At 31.7% G+C, this 23241-nt stretch overlaps 1 protein-coding gene across 2 annotated transcripts in view; it reads right to left on the bottom strand.

Moving 5' to 3' along the window:
- Positions 1–747: 747 nt before the first annotated feature.
- Positions 748–23241, bottom strand: part of LOC143228632 (hemicentin-1-like) — a 64456-nt gene continuing 41962 nt past the window's right edge. Inside the window, exons 18-29 of one of the 2 annotated variants that reach the window (XR_013015365.1) lie at positions 22386–22448; positions 18876–18995; positions 17090–17224; positions 12854–12973; positions 9771–9890; positions 9461–9592; positions 9167–9295; positions 8789–8911; positions 7526–7677; positions 6880–6999; positions 6645–6771; positions 748–1751 (exon numbers count right to left, since the gene is read on the bottom strand). Coding sequence is in view for 1 of the 2 variants with exons in the window: in XM_076459860.1 (XP_076315975.1) it covers positions 1373–1751; positions 6645–6771; positions 6880–6999; positions 9167–9295; positions 9461–9592; positions 9771–9890; positions 12854–12973; positions 17090–17224; positions 18876–18995; positions 22386–22448 (1445 nt within the window). In the remaining variant the exon portion in view is untranslated. The remainder of the gene's footprint in view (positions 1752–6644; positions 6772–6879; positions 7000–7525; positions 7678–8788; positions 8912–9166; positions 9296–9460; positions 9593–9770; positions 9891–12853; positions 12974–17089; positions 17225–18875; positions 18996–22385; positions 22449–23241) is intronic. The other variant, XM_076459860.1, reaches the window with a different exon arrangement.

The following is a 23241-nucleotide window of genomic DNA, read 5'->3' as shown; positions in this document are numbered from 1 at the left end:
AACTGGTATGTTACTACACATTTTGTGGTTTAAAAAGTTTCACTGTACTACAACTGAACACATGAACCATGAACTGTTTTATTAGTTAACTAATATACATGGCTGTGACAAAGTTTCACTGTACTTTGACTGAACACATGAACCATGAACTGCTTTATTAATTAACTAATATACATGGCTGTGACAAAGTTTCACTGTACTACTAATGAACACATGAACCATGAACTGTTTTATTAGTTAACTAATATACATGGCTGTGACAAAGTTTCACTGTACTTCGACTGAACACATGAACCATGAACTGCTTTATTATAGTTAACTAATATACATGGCTGTGACAAAGTTTCACTGTACGACTACTGAAAACATGAACCATGAACTGCTTATTAGTTAACTGATATACATGGCTGTGACAAAGTTTCACTGTACTACTACTGAACACATGAACCATGAACTGCTTTATTAGTCAACTTAACTAATATACATGGTTGTGACAAAGTTTCACTGTACTACTACTGAACACATCAACCATGAACTGCTTTATTAGTTAACTTAACTAATGTACATGGCTGTGACAAAGTTTCACTGTACTACTACTGAACACATGAACCATGAACTACTTTATTAGTTAACTTAACTAATATACATGGCTGTGACAAAGTTTCACGTACTACTACTGAACACATGAACCATGAACTGCTTTATTAGTCAACTTAACTGATATACATGGCTGTGACAAAGTTTCACGTACTACTACTGAACACATGAACCATGAACTGCTTTATTAGTCAACTTAACTGATATACATGGCTGTGACAAAATTTCACTGTACTACTACTGAACACATGAACCATGAACTGTTTTATTAGTTAACTAATATACATGGTTGTGACAAAGTTTCACTGTACTACAACTGAACACATGAACCATGAACTGCTTTACTGATATACATGGCTGTGACAAAATTTCACTGTACTACTACTGAACACATGAACCATGAACTGCTTTATTAGTTAACTAATATACATGGCTGTGACAAAGTTTCACTGTACTACTACTGAACACATGAACCATGAACTGCTTTATTAGTTAACTAGTACACATGGCTGTGACAAAGTTTCACTGTACTACTACTGAACACATGAACCATGAACTGCTTTATTAGTTAATGGAAGAGCCACACAACTCACATGAAATTACAGAATTGTCTTGTGATAAATATTACAGATAAATGATTCTCTCTATAATAATGTATTATGTACTGGACTGATCAAATTCTAATAATGTTTTCTGTACATAAAACCAACAGACATTCTAGATTTTAGGTAGTATCAGATTAAAAAATATAAAGAAATTTTATATTTATGTATAATCAATATGGAAATTCAGAAACTGAGATATATATCAGAAACTTGGTAGAATATTGCACGGTTTGCTGTTCGTTGTCAATAGATACAGCATTAACCTTTATACGATATTCTTTGCTTGAGTCCAAGTCTTGAAGTGTGTACAGGACACCTCTACCGTCTTCCAGGCGAATACGGAACGGAATACCAGTTTCATTTTCAATGATTGTAAAAATGGTATTGGGTAGATGGACTCCGCTATGGTCATGTGCTGAAAGCCGAACTAGGTCCTGATAAGCTTGAATACCACTAGGTAGTGCCACCATTTTGAAAGCTAAAACTTCAGCGTACTTGGAGTTGGGTGGACAAGCGATGTTCGCTTTCTCACATTCCAGTCGACAGAAACTGTAACAAAACAGTATCTCAGATACATTGAGTAAACTGTAAAAACACTATTTTACAGTGCATAAGCATAACACTTCAATAAATATGTAAAAATATGTACATTGTGTAAACACTATACTTCTACAATCTGAAAATAAAAATATATCATTCACTAATTTACAGAGGTTGGTATTGTATGTCAACCATGTCATAGAGGAAGATGTTTCATGTAAACTCTGTGATAGAGGTTGGAGCGAGTTGCATATCATACAAACAGAGTTTTATGAGTTATGATTTAAACATTGACAGCTGTTGATGCATCAGATACTAACACATAACATTTGTAAAAATTAAAGAACTTGTGAGAAATCATATAATGGAAGGTAAATTTAGAATCTAAAAATTATGAGAATGTGCTGTTAAAATGTTCAGTGTAAATGTTTTGGTGCTTTGCTGTTTAATCTGTTAAAATGTTCAGTATAAATGTTTTGGTGCTTCACTGTTTAAACTGTTAAAATGTTCAGTGTAAATGTTTTGATGTTTCACTGTTAAAATGTTCAGTATAAATGTCTTGGTGCTTTGCTGTTTAAACTGTTAAAATGTTCAGTATAAATGTTTTGGTGCTTCACTGTTTAAACTGTTAAAATGTTCAGTGTAAATGTTTTGGTGCTTCACTGTTTAAACTGTTAAAATGTTCAGTATAAATGTTTTGGTGCTTCACTGTTTAAACTGTTAAAATGTTCAGTGTAAATGTTTTGATGTTTCATTGTTTAAACTGTTAAAAGGTTCAGTATAAATGTTTTGGTGCTTCACTGTTTAAACTGTTAAAATGTTCAGAATAAAAGTTTTGGTGCTTTGCTGTTAAAATGTTCAGTGTAAATGTTTTGATGTTTCACTGTTAAAATGTTCAGTATAAATGTCTTGGTGCTTTGCTGTTTAAACTGTTAAAATGTTCAGTATAAATGTTTTGGTGCTTCACTGTTTAAACTGTTAAAATGTTCAGTGTAAATGTTTTGGTGCTTCACTGTTTAAACTGTTAAAATGTTCAGTATAAATGTTTTGGTGCTTCACTGTTTAAACTGTTAAAATGTTCAGTATAAATGTTTTGGTGCTTCACTGTTTAAACTGTTAAAATGTTCAGTGTAAATGTTTTGATGTTTCAGTGTTTAAACTGTTAAAATGTTCAGTATAAATGTTTTGGTGCTTCACTGTTTAAACTGTTAAAATGTTCAGAATAAAAGTTTTGGTGCTTTGCTGTTAAAATGTTCAGTGTAAATGTTTTGGTGCTTTGCTGTTAAAATGTTCAGTGTAATTGTTTTGGTGTTTCACTGTTTAAACTGTTAAAATGTTCAGTATAAATGTTTTGGTGCTTTGCTGTTTAAACTTAAAATGTTCAGTGTAAATGTTTTGGTGCTTCACTGTTTAAACTGTTAAAATGTTCAGAATAAAAGTTTTGGTGCTTCACTGTTTAATCTGTTAAAATGTTCAGTGTAAAAGTTTTGGTGTTTCACTGTTTAAACTTAAAATGTTCAGTGTAAATGTTTTGGTGCTTTGCTGTTTAATCTGTTAAAATGTTCAGTATAAATGTTTTGGTGCTTCGCTGTTTAAACTGTTCAGTATAAATGTTTTGGTGCTTTGCTGTTAAAATGTTCAGTGTAAATGTTTTGGTGCTTCACTGTTTAAACTGTTAAAATGTTCAGTATAAATGTTTTGATGTTTCTCTGTTTAAACTGTTAAAATGTTCAGTATAAATGTTTTGGTGCTTTGCTGTTTAAACTGTTCAAATGTTCAGTGTAATTGTTTTGGTGCTTCGCTCTTTAAACTGTTAAAATGTTCAGTGTAAATGTTTTGGTGCTTTGCTGTTTAAACTGTTAAAATGTTCAGTGTAATTGTTTTGGTGCTTCGCTGTTTAAACTGTTAAAATGTTCAGTGTAATTGTTTTGGTGCTTCGCTCTTTAAACTGTTAAAATGTTCAGTGTAAATGTTTTGGTGCTTCACTGTTTAAACTGTTAAAATGTTCAGTATAAATGTTTTGGTGCTTTGCTGTTAAAATGTTCAGTGTAATTGTTTTGGTGCTTCGCTGTTTAAACTGTTAAAATGTTCAGTGTAAATGTTTTGGTGCTTCACTGTTTAATCTGTTAAAATGTTCAGTATAAATGTTTTGGTGCTTCACTGTTTAATCTGTTAAAATGTTCAGTGTAAATGTTTTGGTGCTTCACTGTTTAATCTGTTAAAATGTTCAGTATAAATGTTTTGGTGCTTCACTGTCTTTCACTGTTTAATCTGTTAAAATGTTCAGTGTAAATGTTTTGGTACTTCACTGTTTAATCTGTTAAAATGTTCAGTATAAATGTTTTGGTGCTTCACTGTCTTTCACTGTTTAATCTGTTAAAATGATCAGTGTAAATGTTTTGGTGCTTCACTGTTTAATCTGTTAAAATGTTCAGTATAAATGTTTTGGTGCTTCACTGTTTAATCTGTTAAAATGTTCAGAATAAATGTTTTGGTGCTTCACTGTTTAATCTGTTAAAATGTTCAGTGTAAATGTTTTGGTGCTTCACTGTTTAATCTGTTAAAATGTTCAGTATAAATGTTTTGGTGCTTCGCTGTTTAAACTGTTCAGTATAAATGTTTTGGTGCTTCACTGTTTAAACTGTTAAAATGTTCAGTATAAATGTTTTGGTGCTTTGCTGTTAAAATGTTCAGTGTAAATGTTTTGGTGCTTCACTGTTTAAACTGTTAAAATGTTCAGTATAAATGTTTTGATGTTTCTCTGTTTAAACTGTTAAAATGTTCAGTATAAATGTTTTGGTGCTTTGCTGTTTAAACTGTTAAAATGTTCAGTGTAATTGTTTTGGTGCTTCGCTCTTTAAACTGTTAAAATGTTCAGTGTAAATGTTTTGGTGCTTTGCTGTTTAAACTGTTAAACTGTTCAGTGTAATTGTTTTGGTGCTTCGCTCTTTAAACTGTTAAAATGTTCAGTGTAAATGTTTTGGTGCTTCACTGTTTAAACTGTTAAAATGTTCAGTATAAATGTTTTGGTGCTTTGCTGTTAAAATGTTTAGTGTAATTGTTTTGGTGCTTCGCTGTTTAAACTGTTAAAATGTTCAGTGTAAATGTTTTGGTGCTTCACTGTTTAATCTGTTAAAATGTTCAGTATAAATGTTTTGGTGCTTCACTGTTTAATCTGTTAAAATGTTCAGTGTAAATGTTTTGGTGCTTCACTGTTTAATCTGTTAAAATGTTCAGTATAAATGTTTTGGTGCTTCACTGTCTTTCACTGTTTAATCTGTTAAAATGTTCAGTGTAAATGTTTTGGTACTTCACTGTTTAATCTGTTAAAATGTTCAGTATAAATGTTTTGGTGCTTCACTGTCTTTCACTGTTTAATCTGTTAAAATGATCAGTGTAAATGTTTTGGTGCTTCACTGTTTAATCTGTTAAAATGTTCAGTATAAATGTTTTGGTGCTTCACTGTTTAATCTGTTAAAATGTTCAGAATAAATGTTTTGGTGCTTCACTGTTTAATCTGTTAAAATGTTCAGTGTAAATGTTTTGGTGCTTCACTGTTTAATCTGTTAAAATGTTCAGTATAAATGTTTTGGTGCTTTGCTGTTAAAATGTTCAGTGTAAATGTTTTGGTGCTTCACTGTTTAAACTGTTAAAATGTTCAGTATAAATGTTTTGATGTTTCTCTGTTTAAACTGTTAAAATGTTCAGTATAAATGTTTTGGTGCTTTGCTGTTTAAACTGTTAAAATGTTCAGTGTAATTGTTTTGGTGCTTCGCTCTTTAAACTGTTAAAATGTTCAGTGTAAATGTTTTGGTGCTTTGCTGTTTAAACTGTTAAAATGTTCAGTGTAATTGTTTTGGTGCTTCGCTCTTTAAACTGTTAAAATGTTCAGTGTAAATGTTTTGGTGCTTCACTGTTTAAACTGTTAAAATGTTCAGTATAAATGTTTTGGTGCTTTGCTGTTAAAATGTTCAGTGTAATTGTTTTGGTGCTTCGCTCTTTAAACTGTTAAAATGTTCAGTGTAAATGTTTTGGTGCTTTGCTGTTTAAACTGTTAAAATGTTCAGTGTAATTGTTTTGGTGCTTCGCTCTTTAAACTGTTAAAATGTTCAGTGTAAATGTTTTGGTGCTTCACTGTTTAAACTGTTAAAATGTTCAGTATAAATGTTTTGGTGCTTTGCTGTTAAAATGTTCAGTGTAAATGTTTTGGTGCTTCACTGTTTAATCTGTTAAAATGTTCAGTATAAATGTTTTGGTGCTTCACTGTCTTTCACTGTTTAATCTGTTAAAATGTTCAGTGTAAATGTTTTGGTGTTTCACTGTTTAATCTGTTAAAATGTTCAGTATAAATGTTTTGGTGCTTCACTGTCTTTCACTGTTTAATCTGTTAAAATGTTCAGTGTAAATGTTTTGGTGCTTCACTGTTTAATCTGTTAAAATGTTCAGTGTAAATGTTTTGGTGCTTCACTGTTTAATCTGTTAAAATGTTCAGTATAAATGTTTTGGTGCTTCACTGTTTAATCTGTTAAAATGTTCAGTGTAAATGTTTTGGTGCTTCACTGTTTAATCTGTTAAAATGTTCAGTGTAAATGTTTTGGTGCTTCACTGTTTAATCTGTTAAAATGTTCAGTATAAATATTTTGGTGCTTCACTGTCTTTCACTGTTTAAACTACAACATTTAAGGACAAATATTCTTTCAACTGATGAGTTCTGGTACTGAATAAAAGACGTCATTGTTGATGAAAGGTGGTAGATTGATCTTTGTCAGTACATATCTCATATTGTATACGATGAAATAAAGAATCACATATTAAGTAAAAATGTGCTCTCTGTGTGTCTAATAACACACATACAGATCCTTAAAAAACAATGTGTTACCAACAGAAGAATAAAACATTTACCCTGTTGTAGGATCTCGGTCATAATTTGGAGGACAAGGTGTCTCTACACACTCAAATTTTCCCCTGGTGTTAAAACACATCATGTCAGGTCCACAATCAATGTTATGTTCAGCACATTCATTGATATCTGTGGGAGACACAAACATTACTTCATATCTGGACTACATCTCTGTTTATGGCACTTGTCAGAATGACTATACATCAAATGTGTAAAGCAGAACTGTAAAGTACTCACCTTGGCAAGTCTGCCCATTGTCAGCTACTCTGTAACCCTCTGGACAGGAACAGCGGTAGCTACCAACAGTGTTCTCACACTGATGCTGGCACTGTCCTTCTTTTGTACACTCATCATAGTCTGGAACAAGAAGAAGAAACCACATTGAAACCAATTAGGTTAAAATTCTCATCTGTTAGCATAGTTGGCATTATGTATATATAGATTATCAAGTGATTAAAACAATATTTGATGGTTAAATGAAGTGATAAAACTGACACCAGAACATCTGGCCAGTGAATGAATATCACTCTCTGAGACAATGCTTATGTAAGACATGTTCCTGTTCACTAAATCACTTGAAAGTAATTGTACTGTTTCCAAGGATATCTAACTTCATCAGAACAGTTTTATTAGCACAAAATCTTTGACATTATGTACTAAAAGATTTAAATAGAAAATAAAAGTCATGTGCTGGTTAAATGAAGTGATAAAACTGACACCACTACTTCTGGCCAGTGAATGAATGTCACTGTCTGAAACAATGCTTATGTAAGACATGTTCCTGTTCACTAAATGATTTGAAAGTAACTGTATTGATATCCAAGGGTATCTAACTTCACCAGAACAGTTTTATTAGCATAAAATCACAGAAGGATGGGGCTACCTTTACATCGTCCATTCACCCACACAAATCCTCCAGGGCAACTATAGTCCTGTTGGAAATTGCTTAGTGCGGGGTCTCTATTTCGTTGTCTGAACCTTGACCTTTGCAATGGGAAACATCATCCTGTCTGTTTCGTTCCAAATACTGTAGACCTGGAACGAAGCAAGAACAGTGATTGTTATGTATATCGGATGTCATAAAACATTAGTATTAACAATGGTTATACCAAAAATGAAGACAGCAGATGTCATAAAACATGAGTATTAAGAACTGGTCAAACCAAAAATGAAGACAGCAGATGTCATAAAACATGAGTATTAAGAACTGGTCAAACCAAAAATGAAGACAGCAGATGTCATGAAACATAAGTATTAAGAATGGTTATACCAAAAATGAAGACAGCAGATGTCATAAAACATGAGTATTAAGAACTGGTCAAACCAAAAATGAAGACAGCAGATGTCATAAAACATGAGTATTAAGAACTGGTCAAACCAAAAATGAAGACAGCAGATGTCATAAAACATGAGTATTAAGAACTGGTCAAACCAAAAATGAAGACAACAGATGTCATAAAACATAAGTATTAAGAATGGTTATACCAAAAATGAAGACAGCAGATGTCATAAAACATGAGTATTAAGAACTGGTCATACCACAAATGAAGACAACAGATGTAATAAAACATAAGTATTAAGAACTGGTCATACCACAAATGAAGACAGCAGATGTCATAAAACATGAGTATTAAGATACACAAATTCCAAGTATATGTAAAAGTTTAAAGTGTTGATTATCTGGAAGTTTACTGAACAATTACAAAACCAAGTAATTGATATACTGAATAACTCAAACTGGTCTTGTCTGAAAGGTTGTCATGCAATGCTTAATACATTTTTACTTTTTATGTAGTTTTTATTTCATTTTGTAATTCAACAAAAAATTAGAAACAAACTACTTGAACTATCAGTATCAATTGTATCAATTCTGATGCATTAGTCTAGCCTACAACCTGTCTGATGTTCTGATCTGAAACCATTATCAGATCAGATATGCCAGTCCAACATCTGTTGTTTTTTTTTGTAATGACACAGCCTCCATTACAGAAACACTAATCATTTTGAAATGTTGGTTTATTTGTTAACATGTATGGTGGAAGTTTATGATGAGATATGGTTATTGTTTTAAAATATTGAATTAAAAAAATCCTGAAATTTGGATATAGTTTCTTCTCCAAACAACTTATGAAATACAACATCTAACCAGCACATGACTTTCTGTCCGACAACAGTTTCTGTCCTGGAGCACATATACACTCATAATCCCCTTTCAGGTTCCGACACTGATAGCTGCAGGGGCTTGGACTCTGGAAACACTCGTTTATATCTGGCCCGTAGGAAAACAGAATAAATAAATATTAATAGTAAGTACAAAATATATCACAACACAGTTTAATATGTTGAAAACTGAAATAAAAACTTATAACACACAAATTGATACCAAAAATATTAAACCTATATGTTGTGTGATTTTTACATGCTGAATACGTACTGATAACAAAATATGGATAGAAAAAGCTAATACACTACACTGTTAATTTTGTCTGTTAATGTAATTTACTTAGTAAGACAAGAAGTATACCTTGACAAGGCTGGCCTGTGCCTGTAGAATAGTATCCTCGAGGGCAGGAACACCTGTAGCTGCCGTACGTGTTCGTACAGACTTGACTATAATGACACTGGTTGCTTCCAGTCCTACACTCATCACTATCTGAATACCAGAACAGAAACACGTAATAAGGAAGAAATTCTCAGAAAATATAACAAACTAGGCTTGAAATGTTTTATTATCATATACTAATATCTTAACGAATTTCACTGACCAGTTTAAATTCTGTTTGTCATAAAATATTTTTACAATGTGAAGTCAACTTACCAACACAGGTACCATTATGACTTTTCACAAATCCTCGTGGGCACAGAGTGATACATTTGTAACTTCCAATTGTGTTCTTGCATTCCTGGTCAGGGAGGCAGTTGTATGTCTGGCTGACACATTCATCAATGTCTGCAAGTAGTGAATTAATAATAAAGACACTCTAGACATGGAATCAGTCGTATATCAGGTTAACATGTTAATTAAGGTCTTAAAATAATAACGAGAGAGAACAACGTAACAAATCCTTCCTAATCTTGTAGCAACAACAAAATGTATGAATCACATGTTGGAAACTCAGACAACCAACCTTGACATTTTCCCGTATCTTCAAGTAAGAAACCTTGTGGACATGCACATAGGTAACTTCCTGGAATATTTATACAGTTATGGCTACATGGACGGTTTGATTGTTGGCATTCGTTGATATCTATAAAAAATAATATGCAGCGAATGGGAAAAAAACAATACAACAAGTAAGTATAAATATCTGTAGTGATAGGACTATATTAACACCACAACAATTGTAAATATCTATAGTGATAGGACTATATTAACACCACAACAATTGTAAATATCTATAGTGATAGGACTATATTAACATCACAACAATTGTAAATATCTGTAGTGATAGGACTATATTAACACTACAACAGTTGTAAATATCTGTAGTGATAGGACTATATTAACACTACAATTGTAAATATATGTAGCGATAGGACTATATTAACACTACAATTGTAAACATCTGTAGCAATAGGACTATTAACACTACAATTGTAAATATCTGTAGCGATAGGACTATATTAACACTACAATTGTAAACATCTGTAGTGACAGGACTATATTAACACTACAACAGTTGTAAATATCTGTAGTGATAGGACTATATTAACACTACAACAGTTGTAAATATCTGTAGTGATAGGACTATATTAACACTACAACAATTGTAAATATCTGTAGTGATAGGACTATATTAACACTACAATTGTAAATATCTGTAGTGATAGGACTATATTAACACTACAACAAGAGTAAATATCTGTTAAGGAATATGTTAACACTACAACAAGTGTAAATATCTGTAGTGATAGGACTATATAACACTACAACAATTGTAAATATCTGTAGTGATAGGAATATGTTAACACTACAACAAGTGTAAATATCTGTAGTGATAGGACTATATAACACTACAACAAGTGTAAATATCTGTAGTGATAGGAATATGTTAACACTACAACAAGTGTAAATATCTGTAGTGATAGGACTATATTAACACTACAACAATTGTAAATATCTGTAGTGATAGGACTATATTAACACTACAATTGTAAATATCTGTAGTGATAGGAATATGTTAACACTACAACAATTGTAAATACCTGTAGTGATAGGACTATATTAACACACAACAAGAGTAAATATCTGTTGATAGGACTACATTAATACTAAAACAATTGTAAATATCTGTAGTGATAGGACTATATTAACACTACAACAAGAGTAAATATCTGTTAAGGAATATGTTAACACTACAACAAGTGTAAATATCTGTAGTGATAGGAATATGTTAACACTACAACAAGTGTAAATATCTGTAGTGATAGGACTATATAACACTACAACAAGTGTAAATATCTGTAGTGATAGGAATATGTTAACACTACAACAAGTGTAAATATCTGTAGTGATAGGACTATATAACACTACAACAAGTGTAAATATCTGTAGTGATAGGAATATGTTAACACTACAACAAGTGTAAATATCTGTAGTGATAGGACTATATAACACTACAAGTGTAAATATCTTGTAGCAGGAATTTAAGTTTAAGAAAGTGTCAAGCCTTTTGGAACCTGAAAGATAGCCTGGGGTGGTAAAAATTTATATTTCTCTTCATCCTGCAGAGTGAAAAGTTTAATGGTAAAATAGTTTTGATAGAATAACTATGTTTAATTTTAACACAGAGAGTGAACTTTTAAGAGACATCTGAAGATGAGGAAGGTGCCATCTTAAGTATGCCAGAAGATCTGTAAAGAGACCATCATTTTGTGGTCACAGTAGATCTGTAAAGAGACCATCATTTTGTGGTCACAGTAGATCTGTAAAGAGACCATCATTTTGTGGTCACAGTAGATCTGTAAAGAGACCATCATTTTGTGGTCACAGTAGATCTGTAAAGAGACCATCATTTTGTGGTCACAGTAGATCTGTAAAGAGACCATCATTTTGTGGTCACAGTAGATCTGTAAAGAGACCATCATTTTGTGGTCACAGTAGATCTGTAAAGAGACCATCATTTTGTGGTCACAGTAGATCTGTAAAGAGACCATCATTTTGTGGTCACAGTAGATCTGTAAAGAGACCATCATCTTGTGGTCAAGGTAGATCTGTAAAGAGACCATCATTTTGTGGTCACAGTAGATCTGTAAAGAGACCATCGTTTTGTGGTCACAGTAGATCTGTAAAGAGGCCATCGTTTTGTGGTCACAGTAGATCTGTAAAGAGGCCGTCATTTTGTGGTCACAGTAGATCTGTAAAGATAGTCGTAGAGATAAGACTATTAACATTACAACAGGTGCAAACAGCCGTAGAGATGGAACTGTATTAACATTACAACAGGTGCAAACAGTCGTAGAGATGGGACTATTAACATTACAACAGGTGCAAACAGCCATAGAGATAAGACTATTAACATTACAACAGGTGCAAACAGCCATAGAGATAAGACTACTAACATTACAACAGATGTAAACAGCTGTAGAGATGGGACTGTATTAACATTACAACAGGTGCAAACAGCCATAGAGATGGGACTGTATTAACATTACAACAGGTGCAAACAGCCGTAGAGATGGGACTGTATTAACATTACGACAGGTACAAGCAGCCATAGAGATGGGACTATATTAACATTACAACAGGTGCAAACAGCTGTAGAGATGGGACTATATTAACATTACAACAGGTGCAAACAGCTGTAAAGATAGGACAAATTTGGATTAACACAATTTTAGAGTGATTTGTGTATTGTAATTGTACAAATATTTACTCACTGTGTGCTTGAAGGTTTAGCCTCTGCAGATGATTTATTGTGATAACAAGACACAAGATAGTTGATACGATAATACAATAACAACAATAGTTAGCTGTGCAGTAGTCCGATGACTGGTCACTGGGTATGTTTGGTCATACAATGAGGTCATTAAAATCAGTTTATCATGCTCTACACTGGAGTTTTATGTTTTCTGTAGATATGTTGACAACTTGAGCATACATTTTTTATATTTACTATCAAGTAAACCATGTACCAAATCTCATTCTGTGTGTTATTAACATGAACTAAGTGTAACACCAGTTTTCTATGAACACACTACTTAAACATACCAACACATCGACTTGATCCAACCAGACGGTATCCACGAGAACAGTCACACCTGTAACTGCCAATCAGATTAATACACTGTTGATCGCACTGCTGGTGGTTCTCTTCACATTCGTTGATATCTGGCAACACAAGGTATAAACCACTTATCCATCAAAAACAATCTCTGTGCATGAGAAATATATATTATTTTGTATAACATTTAGAAGTGTGAAATATTTATGTATCACTTCTTTTCACATGCTGCAATATAATCCTTCTCTTGTTTTATGGATAAACATCTGTGGAACTATTAATTATATTGAGATTGCAGCAGATGTAAAGAGGATATGAAAGATAGAGTGCAATTGGAATATTATTATTGTTATAATAAGCTTTTCTTGTTGTCGAAAATCCCAAAGGTACCATAAATAATGTAGTTTTCATAAAAGTAATAGACCTAATACCAATATCTCATGATAGGTATGTGAATCTGTAGGTAAGGATATTTATCATCTTTGACAACAGGAGTTGCTCGTGCCACTTACAATGTCGTCTGATGTCACAAACAGATAAACATTTCTAATATTGGAGGAGCAAACCATCTGAAATACAGTTTTTATCTGCTGTTAGTGTCATTAACACCTTTTGTAAAACTATTCACCCATCACGTAACACCACTTCTTCCTTTTAAGATTCTCTCGGATATTTCATTAAAAATTAATGTTCGTTGTGAGTATCTTATTACATGCAAAAGTAACAAAACAATTTTAAAATAATTAACGAAAATAACAAGCACAATAAGGCCAAATATTAACTGTTATAAGCCCAAAAAGGTAAGTTGAAATAATTTCAAGAAAATTTTATAAAGTGTAGGTTTTACGCTAGTAACTGATAACATACATTTATACAAAATGGCCATTTCCCACTCATAAAAGATAAACTGTCTAAGTTATTAGGTTTTATGAATGTTTTTACTATAGGAGTGCTATATATATATATACACACACACACACACCCCCAGGTCATTATTACATTCTTATCAATATGTTATATGTATAAATATACACACCCAGGTCATTATTACATTCTTATCAATATGTTATATGTATAAATATACACCCCCAGGTCATTATTACATTCTTATCAATATGTTATATGTATAAATATACACCCCCAGGTCATTATTACATTCTTATCAATATGTTATATGTATAAATATACACACCCAGGCCATTATTACATTCTTATCAATATGTTATATGTATAAATATACACACCTAGGTCATTATTACATTCTTATCAATATGTTATATGTATAAATATACACATCCAGGTCATTATTACATTCTTATCAATGTGTTATATGTATAAATATACACACCCAGGCCATTATTACATTCTTATCAATATGTTATATGTATAAATATACACATCCAGGTCATTATTACATTACATTCTTATCAATATGTTATATGCACAAATATATACACCAAGGTCATTATTACATTCTTATCAATATGTTATATGCACAAATATATACACCCAGGTCATTATTACATTCTTATCAATATATTATATGTATAAATATACACACCCAGGTCATTATTACATTCTTATCAATATGTTATATGTATAAATATACACATCCAGGTCATTATTACATTCTTATCAATATGTTATATGTATAAATATATACACCCAGGTCATTATTACACTCTTATCAATATGTTATATGTATAAATATATACACCCAGGTCATTATTACATTCTTATCAATATGTTATATGCACAAATATACACATCCAGGTCATTATTACATTCTTATCAATATGTTATATGTATAAATATACACATCCATGTCATTATTACATTCTTATCAATATGTTATATGTATAAATATATACACCCAGGTCATTATTACACTCTTATCAATATGTTATATGTATAAATATATACACCCAGGTCATTATTACACTCTTATCAATATGTTATATGTATAAATATATACACCCAGGTCATTATTACACTCTTATCAATATGTTATATGTATAAATATATACACCCAGGTCATTATTACATTCTTATCAATATGTTATATGTATAAATATACACATCCAGGTCATTATTACATTCTTATCAATGTGTTATATGTATAAATATACACACCCAGGCCATTATTACATTCTTATCAATATGTTATATGTATAGATATACACATCCAGGTCATTATTACATTACATTCTTATCAATATGTTATATGCACAAATATATACACCAAGGTCATTATTACATTCTTATCAATATGTTATATGCACAAATATATACACCCAGGTCATTATTACATTCTTATCAATATGTTATATGCACAAATATATACACCTAGGTCATTATTATATTCTTATCAATATGTTATATGCACAAATATATACACCCAGGTCATTATTACATTCTTATCAATATGTTATATGTATAAATATACACACCCAGGTCATTATTACATTCTTATCAATATGTTATATGTATAAATATACACACCCAGGTCATTATTACATTCTTATCAATATGTTATATGTATAAATATACACATCCAGGTCATTATTACATTCTTATCAATATGTTATATGTATAAATATATACACCCAGGTCATTATTACATAGTTATCAACATGTGATATATATATGTATATACACCAAGGTCATTATTACATTCTTATAAATATTATATATGTATATGTATACACATACCCAGGTCATTACTACATTCTTATCAATATTTTGCATGTGATAAAAATTTAAATTGTAAATTTCAGATGTAATTACTAAACGTGAGTAATATGTGTTACAAGTGGTGATGAGGTTGTTTGTGCCACAAAATAATTATAAATTTGAACAATACTTCCTGTCATACCTTATGACAGTCTGTGAAGTATTTACTGAATAAGTTATTATCATAATGATCTAAGTGTGTGATCTGTAGAGTTTACCAATGTTCTCACTGATTAATAAAATCAGTAAAACGTTCAATATGAAAACTGGTCTCTTTATGTTGAACAAAGAAGTAACGTGAAATAACTTTCCACTTATAATGTAAATGTTATACTTTCATATTGTTTATCGAGATAATCAAATACAGATATCTGTATATCTGTGATACTCCAATAAGAGAACAAATACTTTAATCTTTTTTATTAAACTTTTAACAAGCAAAGCTCACGTATTAAAGAATCTATCACCATCAAGACAATACAGTGAAAATTTCTCTGTTAACTTCTTACAGAGACTTCTGAAACTAGGTAAGTAAGAAACATTTTACCTCAGTGCAAAGTTACAAATACAAAGGAAGTATTTTCATATTTCTTTCTAAGTGTTTTGCTTTAAAGCAAAATTTAAAAACATATTGTGATGCATAAAAATGTATACACCTTGAGGAAAAAAATTAATTCATACAAAGAATCTTTGAAGGATTGACTTATAAAACTTTGACTCATGTCAAACGTTAAAACATCAAACCCATAAGACATTACTATCAGATGTTTAACAACTGTTTTATGTAAAATGTAATTTTGATCAGCTGTTTATAATAAAGTTAGATTTAACCAAGTTTCTGTTCCTAGCAACTATTAGAATAAAACGTTTGAAATGTGATTTCCCAGAAAATCTCCAAGGTTTACAGCTATTGGCAAACCTGTTAAAAGGCACCCTCTAGTGATTGATGAGGGAACTAGTGAAACACCTTCATCTCTTTTCAAGGTTGGAATATTACTTTTAGATTGATGTTTCTAAAGTAGCAAATTAATAATTTATAAGACAGACATATGAAATCATTTAAAGACCTATTTTAGTTTTTGTAAGAATATAATCAGATTACTGGCTTCAATAAGTATGATTATATGTGATCATAATAAAACCTTTAGTCACAACCCAGCTCTTTTAATTGGATTTTTTCTTCCTTTATTTCTGCAAAAAGTGAAACGTTCACTAGTTTTTTTAAACTTTGTGATGCAGGTTTGTTATCTCACTACAAGTTTCTAGCAATGAAAAACATTTTAACTAAGAACGTAACCACTGGAAGTAATAAATTGTACTTTGTATATTTTAATTAAATAGCCCAACTACTGTCTAAGCTTATGCTACTAAACCTTCTAACATAAGAATATTGAACATTGATTTTATATCACTAATTTAAACCATGACTTAAGGCTTTATAATTATTCAAACAGACTACACTATTCTGTCATAAGTTGAGTTACACTAACCTTGGCAGCTAACACCACCAATGGTTCTTCGAAATCCATCTTCACACTTGACCAAACACCTATAAGAACCTATGGTGTTTTCACACTCTTGATAAAAATCACATGAAGCTAAGCCCATCTTGCATTCATCCAAATCTGTAAGACAAATACCATGATAAGAAAATACTTTAACAAGATGTTTAGTATTTCTATACAACAATCGTTGTACACAACATTACAAGATGTTTAGTATTTCTATAAAACAATCGTTGTACACAACATTACAAGATGTTTAGTATTTCTATAAAACAATCGTTGTACACAACATTACTAGATGTTTAGTATTTCTATACAACAATCGTTGTACACAACATTACAAGATGTTTAGTATTTCTATACAACAATCGTTGTACACAACATTACAAGATGTTTAGTATTTCTATACAACAATCGTTGTACACAACATTACAAATGTTTAGTATTTCTATAAAACAATCGTTGTACACAACATTACAAGATGTTTAGTATTTCTATAAAACAATCGTTGTACACAACATTACAAGATGTTTAGTATTTCTATAAAACAATCGTTGTACACAACATTACAAGATGTTTAGTATTTCTATACAACAATCGTTGTACACAACATTACAAGATGTTTAGTATTTCTATACAACAATCATTGTACACAACATTACAAGATGTTTAGTATTTCTATACAACAATCGTTGTACACAACATTACAAGATGTTTAATATTTCTATAAAACAATCGTTGTACACAACATTACAAGATGTTTAGTATTTCTATACAACAATCGTTGTACACAACATTATAAGATGTTTAGTATTTCTATACAACAATCCTTGTACACAACATTACAAGATGTTTAGTATTTCTATAAAACAATCGCTATACACAACATTACAAGATGTTTAGTATTTCTATACAACAATCCTTGTACACAACATTACAAGATGTTTAGTATTTCTATACAACAATCCTTGTACACAACATTACAAGATGTTTAGTATTTCTATACAACAATCCTTGTACACAACATTACAAGATGTTTAGTATTTCTATACAACAATCCTTGTACACAACATTACAAGATGTTTAGTATTTCTATACAACAATCCTTGTACACAACATTACAAGATGTTTAGTATTTCTATACAACAATCGTTGTACACAACATTACAAGATGTTTAGTATTTCTATACAACAATCGTTGTACACAACATTACAAGATGTTTAGTATTTCTATAAAACAATCGTTGTACACAACATTACAAGATGTTTAGTATTTCTATACAACAATCGTTGTACACAACATTACAAGATGTTTAGTATTTCTATACAACAATCGTTGTACACAACATTACAAGATGTTTAGTATTTCTATACAACAATCGTTGTACACAACATTACAAGATGTTTAGTATTTCTATACAACAATCGTTGTACACAACATTACAAGATGTTTAGTATTTCTATACAACAATCATTGTACACAACATTACAAGATGTTTAGTATTTCTATACAACAATCGTTGTACACAACATTACAAGATGTTTAGTATTTCTATAAACAATCGTTGTACACAACATTACAAGATGTTTAGTATTTCTATACAACAATCGTTGTACACAACATTACGAGATGTTTAGTATTTCTATAAACTAATTCTTGTACAGTATTTCTTCTCATGTCATATAAATATGAAATACTTTCTGTATTGATTGTCAAATGTGTTTACTTAAGACATATTCCCTATTCTATGTATATATAATGTTAGCCCACCTTTACATGTTTGCCCATTAGGTCCTAATGTTAAACCATCAGGACAGAAACACAGGTAGCTTCCAGGAGTGTTGGCACAGCCGTGAGAACAAAGTTGAAGTCGAGTACATTCGTCGTCATCTGGAAGAGAATCAAAATAAATAATCATTTAAACAAACTGTCCTAAAACAATATTGAGAAATATTGGCAGTGCATAGATTGTAATTCAAAAATTTGTGTTTACTACTGAAAGTAACCCTACCACGAGGTACTTGGAAATCTAATATCAAGAGCATAACAACAACATGTTAGCCCTTAAAGAGTGCATATATTTTTAGTACATATACTGTTGGTATGTACAGTCATGTGAAAAGTTAGGACACTCTATGAAAGTCTGTGTATTTTGTAACAGTTTTGGATATATAGATATTTAATCTCAATTTTAACAATACAGAGAGATTATAAGAATATATCTAAACAATTAAAACTGAAGAAAAGACTTTTCAAGATTTTCTGTAAATGTAATTCTACAAAAATGCATATTCTAACTGAGGTAAAAGTTATGACACCCCCACATTTATACCCACTTAAAATGGCTGAACTCACACACAGGTGTATCATACCAGGTGCACATGATTAGAAAATCGTTAATCAGCATTTTGAATGAGGTTTGACCTATTTAAACCTCAGACATTTAGTTTGGTATGCTCCTGACTGTTGAAGTGAAAGTGAGCACCATGGTGAGAGCAAAAGAGCTGTCTGAGGCCTTCAGAAAGAAAATTGTAGCAGCTTATGAGTCTGGTAAGGGATTTAAAAATATCTCAAAATATTTTGAAATCAGCTGGAAAATAGTCAACAAGTGGAGGGCTTTCCAAACAACTGCCAACATGCCCAGGTTTGGTCGTCCAAGCAAGTTCACCCCGAAAGCAGACCACAAGATACTAAAAGAGGTCTCCAAACACCATAACATGTCATCACGGGACCTACAGCAGGCTCTGACTACTGATGACGTGAAAGTGCATGCCTCCACAATCAGAAAGAGACTGCACAAGTTTAACTTGCATGGGAGGTGTACAAGGAGGAAACCTTTGTTCTCTAAGAGAAACATCAAAGCCAGACTGAAGTTTGCCAGAGAGAATGTAGACAAAGACCAGGACTTCTAGAATAATGTTCTTTGGACAGATGAGTCCAAAATTGAATTATTTGGACACCAGAACAGAGGACATGTTTGGCATAAACCATTATAGCATTTCAGGAAAAGAACCTCATACCAACTGTGAAGCATGGAGGTGGAAGTGTCATGGTTTGGGGCTGCTTTGCTGCAGCAGGACCTGGACAGCTCACACTCATAGAATCCACCATGAATTCTACTGTGTATCAGAGGGTACTTGAGGATCATGTGAGACCATCCATTACGAAAATTAAAGCTGAAGCGGAACTGGACCCTGCAACACGACAATGACCCAAAACATACCAGTAAATCCAACAAGAACTGGCTGAAAACTAACTTGAAATGGGCTGTACATGCAAGAAACCCCTGAAACATCTCACAGCTGAAAGAATTCTGCATTGAGGAGTGGGGTAAACTCTCTTCTGACCAATGTCAGAGACTGATAGATGGCTACAAGAAGCATCTCACTGCAGTTATTTCAGCCAAAGGGGGTAACACTAGCTATTAGGGGTAGGGTGTACTAACTTTTCCTCAATTAGAATATGCATTTTTGTAGAATTACATTTACAGAAGATCTTGAAAAGTGTTTTCTTCAGTTTTAATTGTTTAGTTATATTCCTATAATCTCTCAGTATTGTTAAAATTGAGATTAAATATCTATATATCAAAAAATGTTACACAACTACACAGGCTTTCATAGGGTGCCCTAACTTTTTCACATGACTTTATATTGTTTGTACATATACTGTTGGTACGTACATTGTTTATACATATACTGTTGGTACGTACATTGTTACTACATATACTGTTGGTATGTATATTGTTAGTACATATACTGTTGGTATGCATATTGTTGGTACATTTACTGTTAGTCCATATACTGTTGGTATATATATTGTTCGTACATATACTGTTGGTACGTATATTGTTGGTACACATACTGTTAGTTCATATATTGTTGGTACGTATATTGTTAGTACATATATTGTTAGTCCATATACTGTTGGTACATATATTGTTAGTACATATACTGTTGGTATGCATATTGTTGGTACATTTACTGTTAGTCCATATACTGTTGGTATATATATTGTTCGTACATATACTGTTGGTACGTATATTGTTGGTACGTATATTGTTAGTCCATATACTGTTGGTACATATATTGTTAGTCCATATACTGTTGGTACATATATTTTAGTACATATATTGTTAGTACATACATTGTTAGGTTTCTGTGTTTGGTATTCATGTAAATCATTAACTATGAAACTCTTCTTTAATATGAGTGCTTCATTACTCTTTCAGGCAATAGTACACATCTCATCGTTACCCTGTTAGATACCAGTACACATCTCATTGTTACCCTGTTAGATACCAGTACACATCTCATCGTTACCCTGTTAGATACCAGTACAGATCTCATCGTTACCCTGTTAGATACCAGTACAGATCTCATCGTTACTCTGTTAGATACCAGTACGCATCTCATCGTTACCCTGTTAGATATCAGTACACATCTCATTGTTACCCTGTTAGATACTAGTATACATCTCATGGTTACCCTGTTATATACCAGTACACATCTCATTGTTACCCTGTTATATACTAGTATACATCTCATTGTTACTCTGTTAGATACCAGTACGCATCTCATCGTTACCCTGTTAGATATCAGTACACATCTCATTGTTACCCTGTTAGATACTAGTATACATCTCATTGTTACCCTGTTATATACTAGTATACATCTCATTGTTACCCTGTTAGATACTAGTATACACATTGTTTTATTACCCAGTTAGATGCAAGGGTATATCCTGTTTTGTTACTTTGTTGGATAGCAGGGTATATTTTCAGTTGAGAACCAAATTTAAGGTGGCTCATTACACATAAACACATTAAAGTTTCATGTTTGAGCTAAATGTATTAAATAAAGGATGGTTTGTGTAAGTTAAATACATAAATGATGGGCTTGTGTAACTTGAACATGAATGATGGGTTTGTGTAATTCAAATATGTGAATGATGGATTTGTGTAATTCAAATACACGAATGATGGATTTGTGTAATTCAAATACGTGAATGATGGGTTTGTGTAACTTAAATATGTGAATGATGGGTTTGTGTAATTCAAATACACGAATGATGGGTTTGTGTAATTCAAATACGTGAAAGACGGCTTTGTGTAATTCAAATACATGAATGATGGGTTTGTGTAACTTAAACATGAATAATGGGTTTGTGTAACTTAATACATGAGTGATGGGTTTTTGTAACTTAAATACGTGAATGATGGGTTTGTGTAACTTAATACATGGATTAAGGGTTTGTGTATCTTAAATACATGAACAAACATACCTCTACAATATGGACCTTCTGCATCAAGTATAAACCCATCTGGACACTTGTTGCTTGGGTTCCCTGTTTGAACAACATAAATAGAATAAAACAAGCATTTTAGTTTTGAAATATGTTACATAGCTTATAGACTGACATTTCTTTTTGAATAGAAAAGTCCATTGAAAATTCTACAGTTAGGTTTTATTGATAATAGATGTTGATACTAAGTGTTACTGAGATAAATAACAAAGTATCCATAATGAGGTTTGACAAGTTACCTAAAGGAATACATGCAAGTGTAACAAGTTAACTAAAGGAATACATGCAAGTATTAACATGATACCGAAAGGAATACACGCAAGTGTAACAAGTTAACTAAAGGAATACATGCAAATGTAACAAGTTACCTAAAGGAATACATGCAAGTGCAGCAAGTTAACTAAAGGAATACATGCAAGTGTAACAAGTTACCTAAAGGAATACATGCAAGTGTAACAAGTTACCTAAAGAAATACATGCAAGTGTTAACAAGATATCTAAAGGAATAATGGCAAGTATGAACAAGTTGCCTACAGAAATACATGCAAGTGTAACAAGTTACCTAAAGGAATACACGCAAGTGTAACAAGTTAACTAAAGGACTACATGCAAGTGTAACAAGTTACCTAAAGAAATACATGCAAGTGTTAACAAGATATCTAAAGGAATACACGCAAGTGTAACAAGTTACCTAAAGGAATACACGTAAGTGTAACAAGTAACTAAAGGAATACATGCAAGTGTAACAAGTTACCTAAAGGAATACATGTAAGTGTAACAAGTTAACTAAAGGAATACATGCAAGTGTAACAAGTTACCTAAAGAAATACATGCA

This window comes from Tachypleus tridentatus, chromosome 10 (assembly GCF_004210375.1).
Source record: "Tachypleus tridentatus isolate NWPU-2018 chromosome 10, ASM421037v1, whole genome shotgun sequence".
Taxonomy (NCBI): domain Eukaryota; kingdom Metazoa; phylum Arthropoda; class Merostomata; order Xiphosura; family Limulidae; genus Tachypleus; species Tachypleus tridentatus.
The sequence above is the reverse complement of the archived record's forward strand: the minus strand, read 5'-3'. Positions and strand labels throughout refer to the sequence as shown.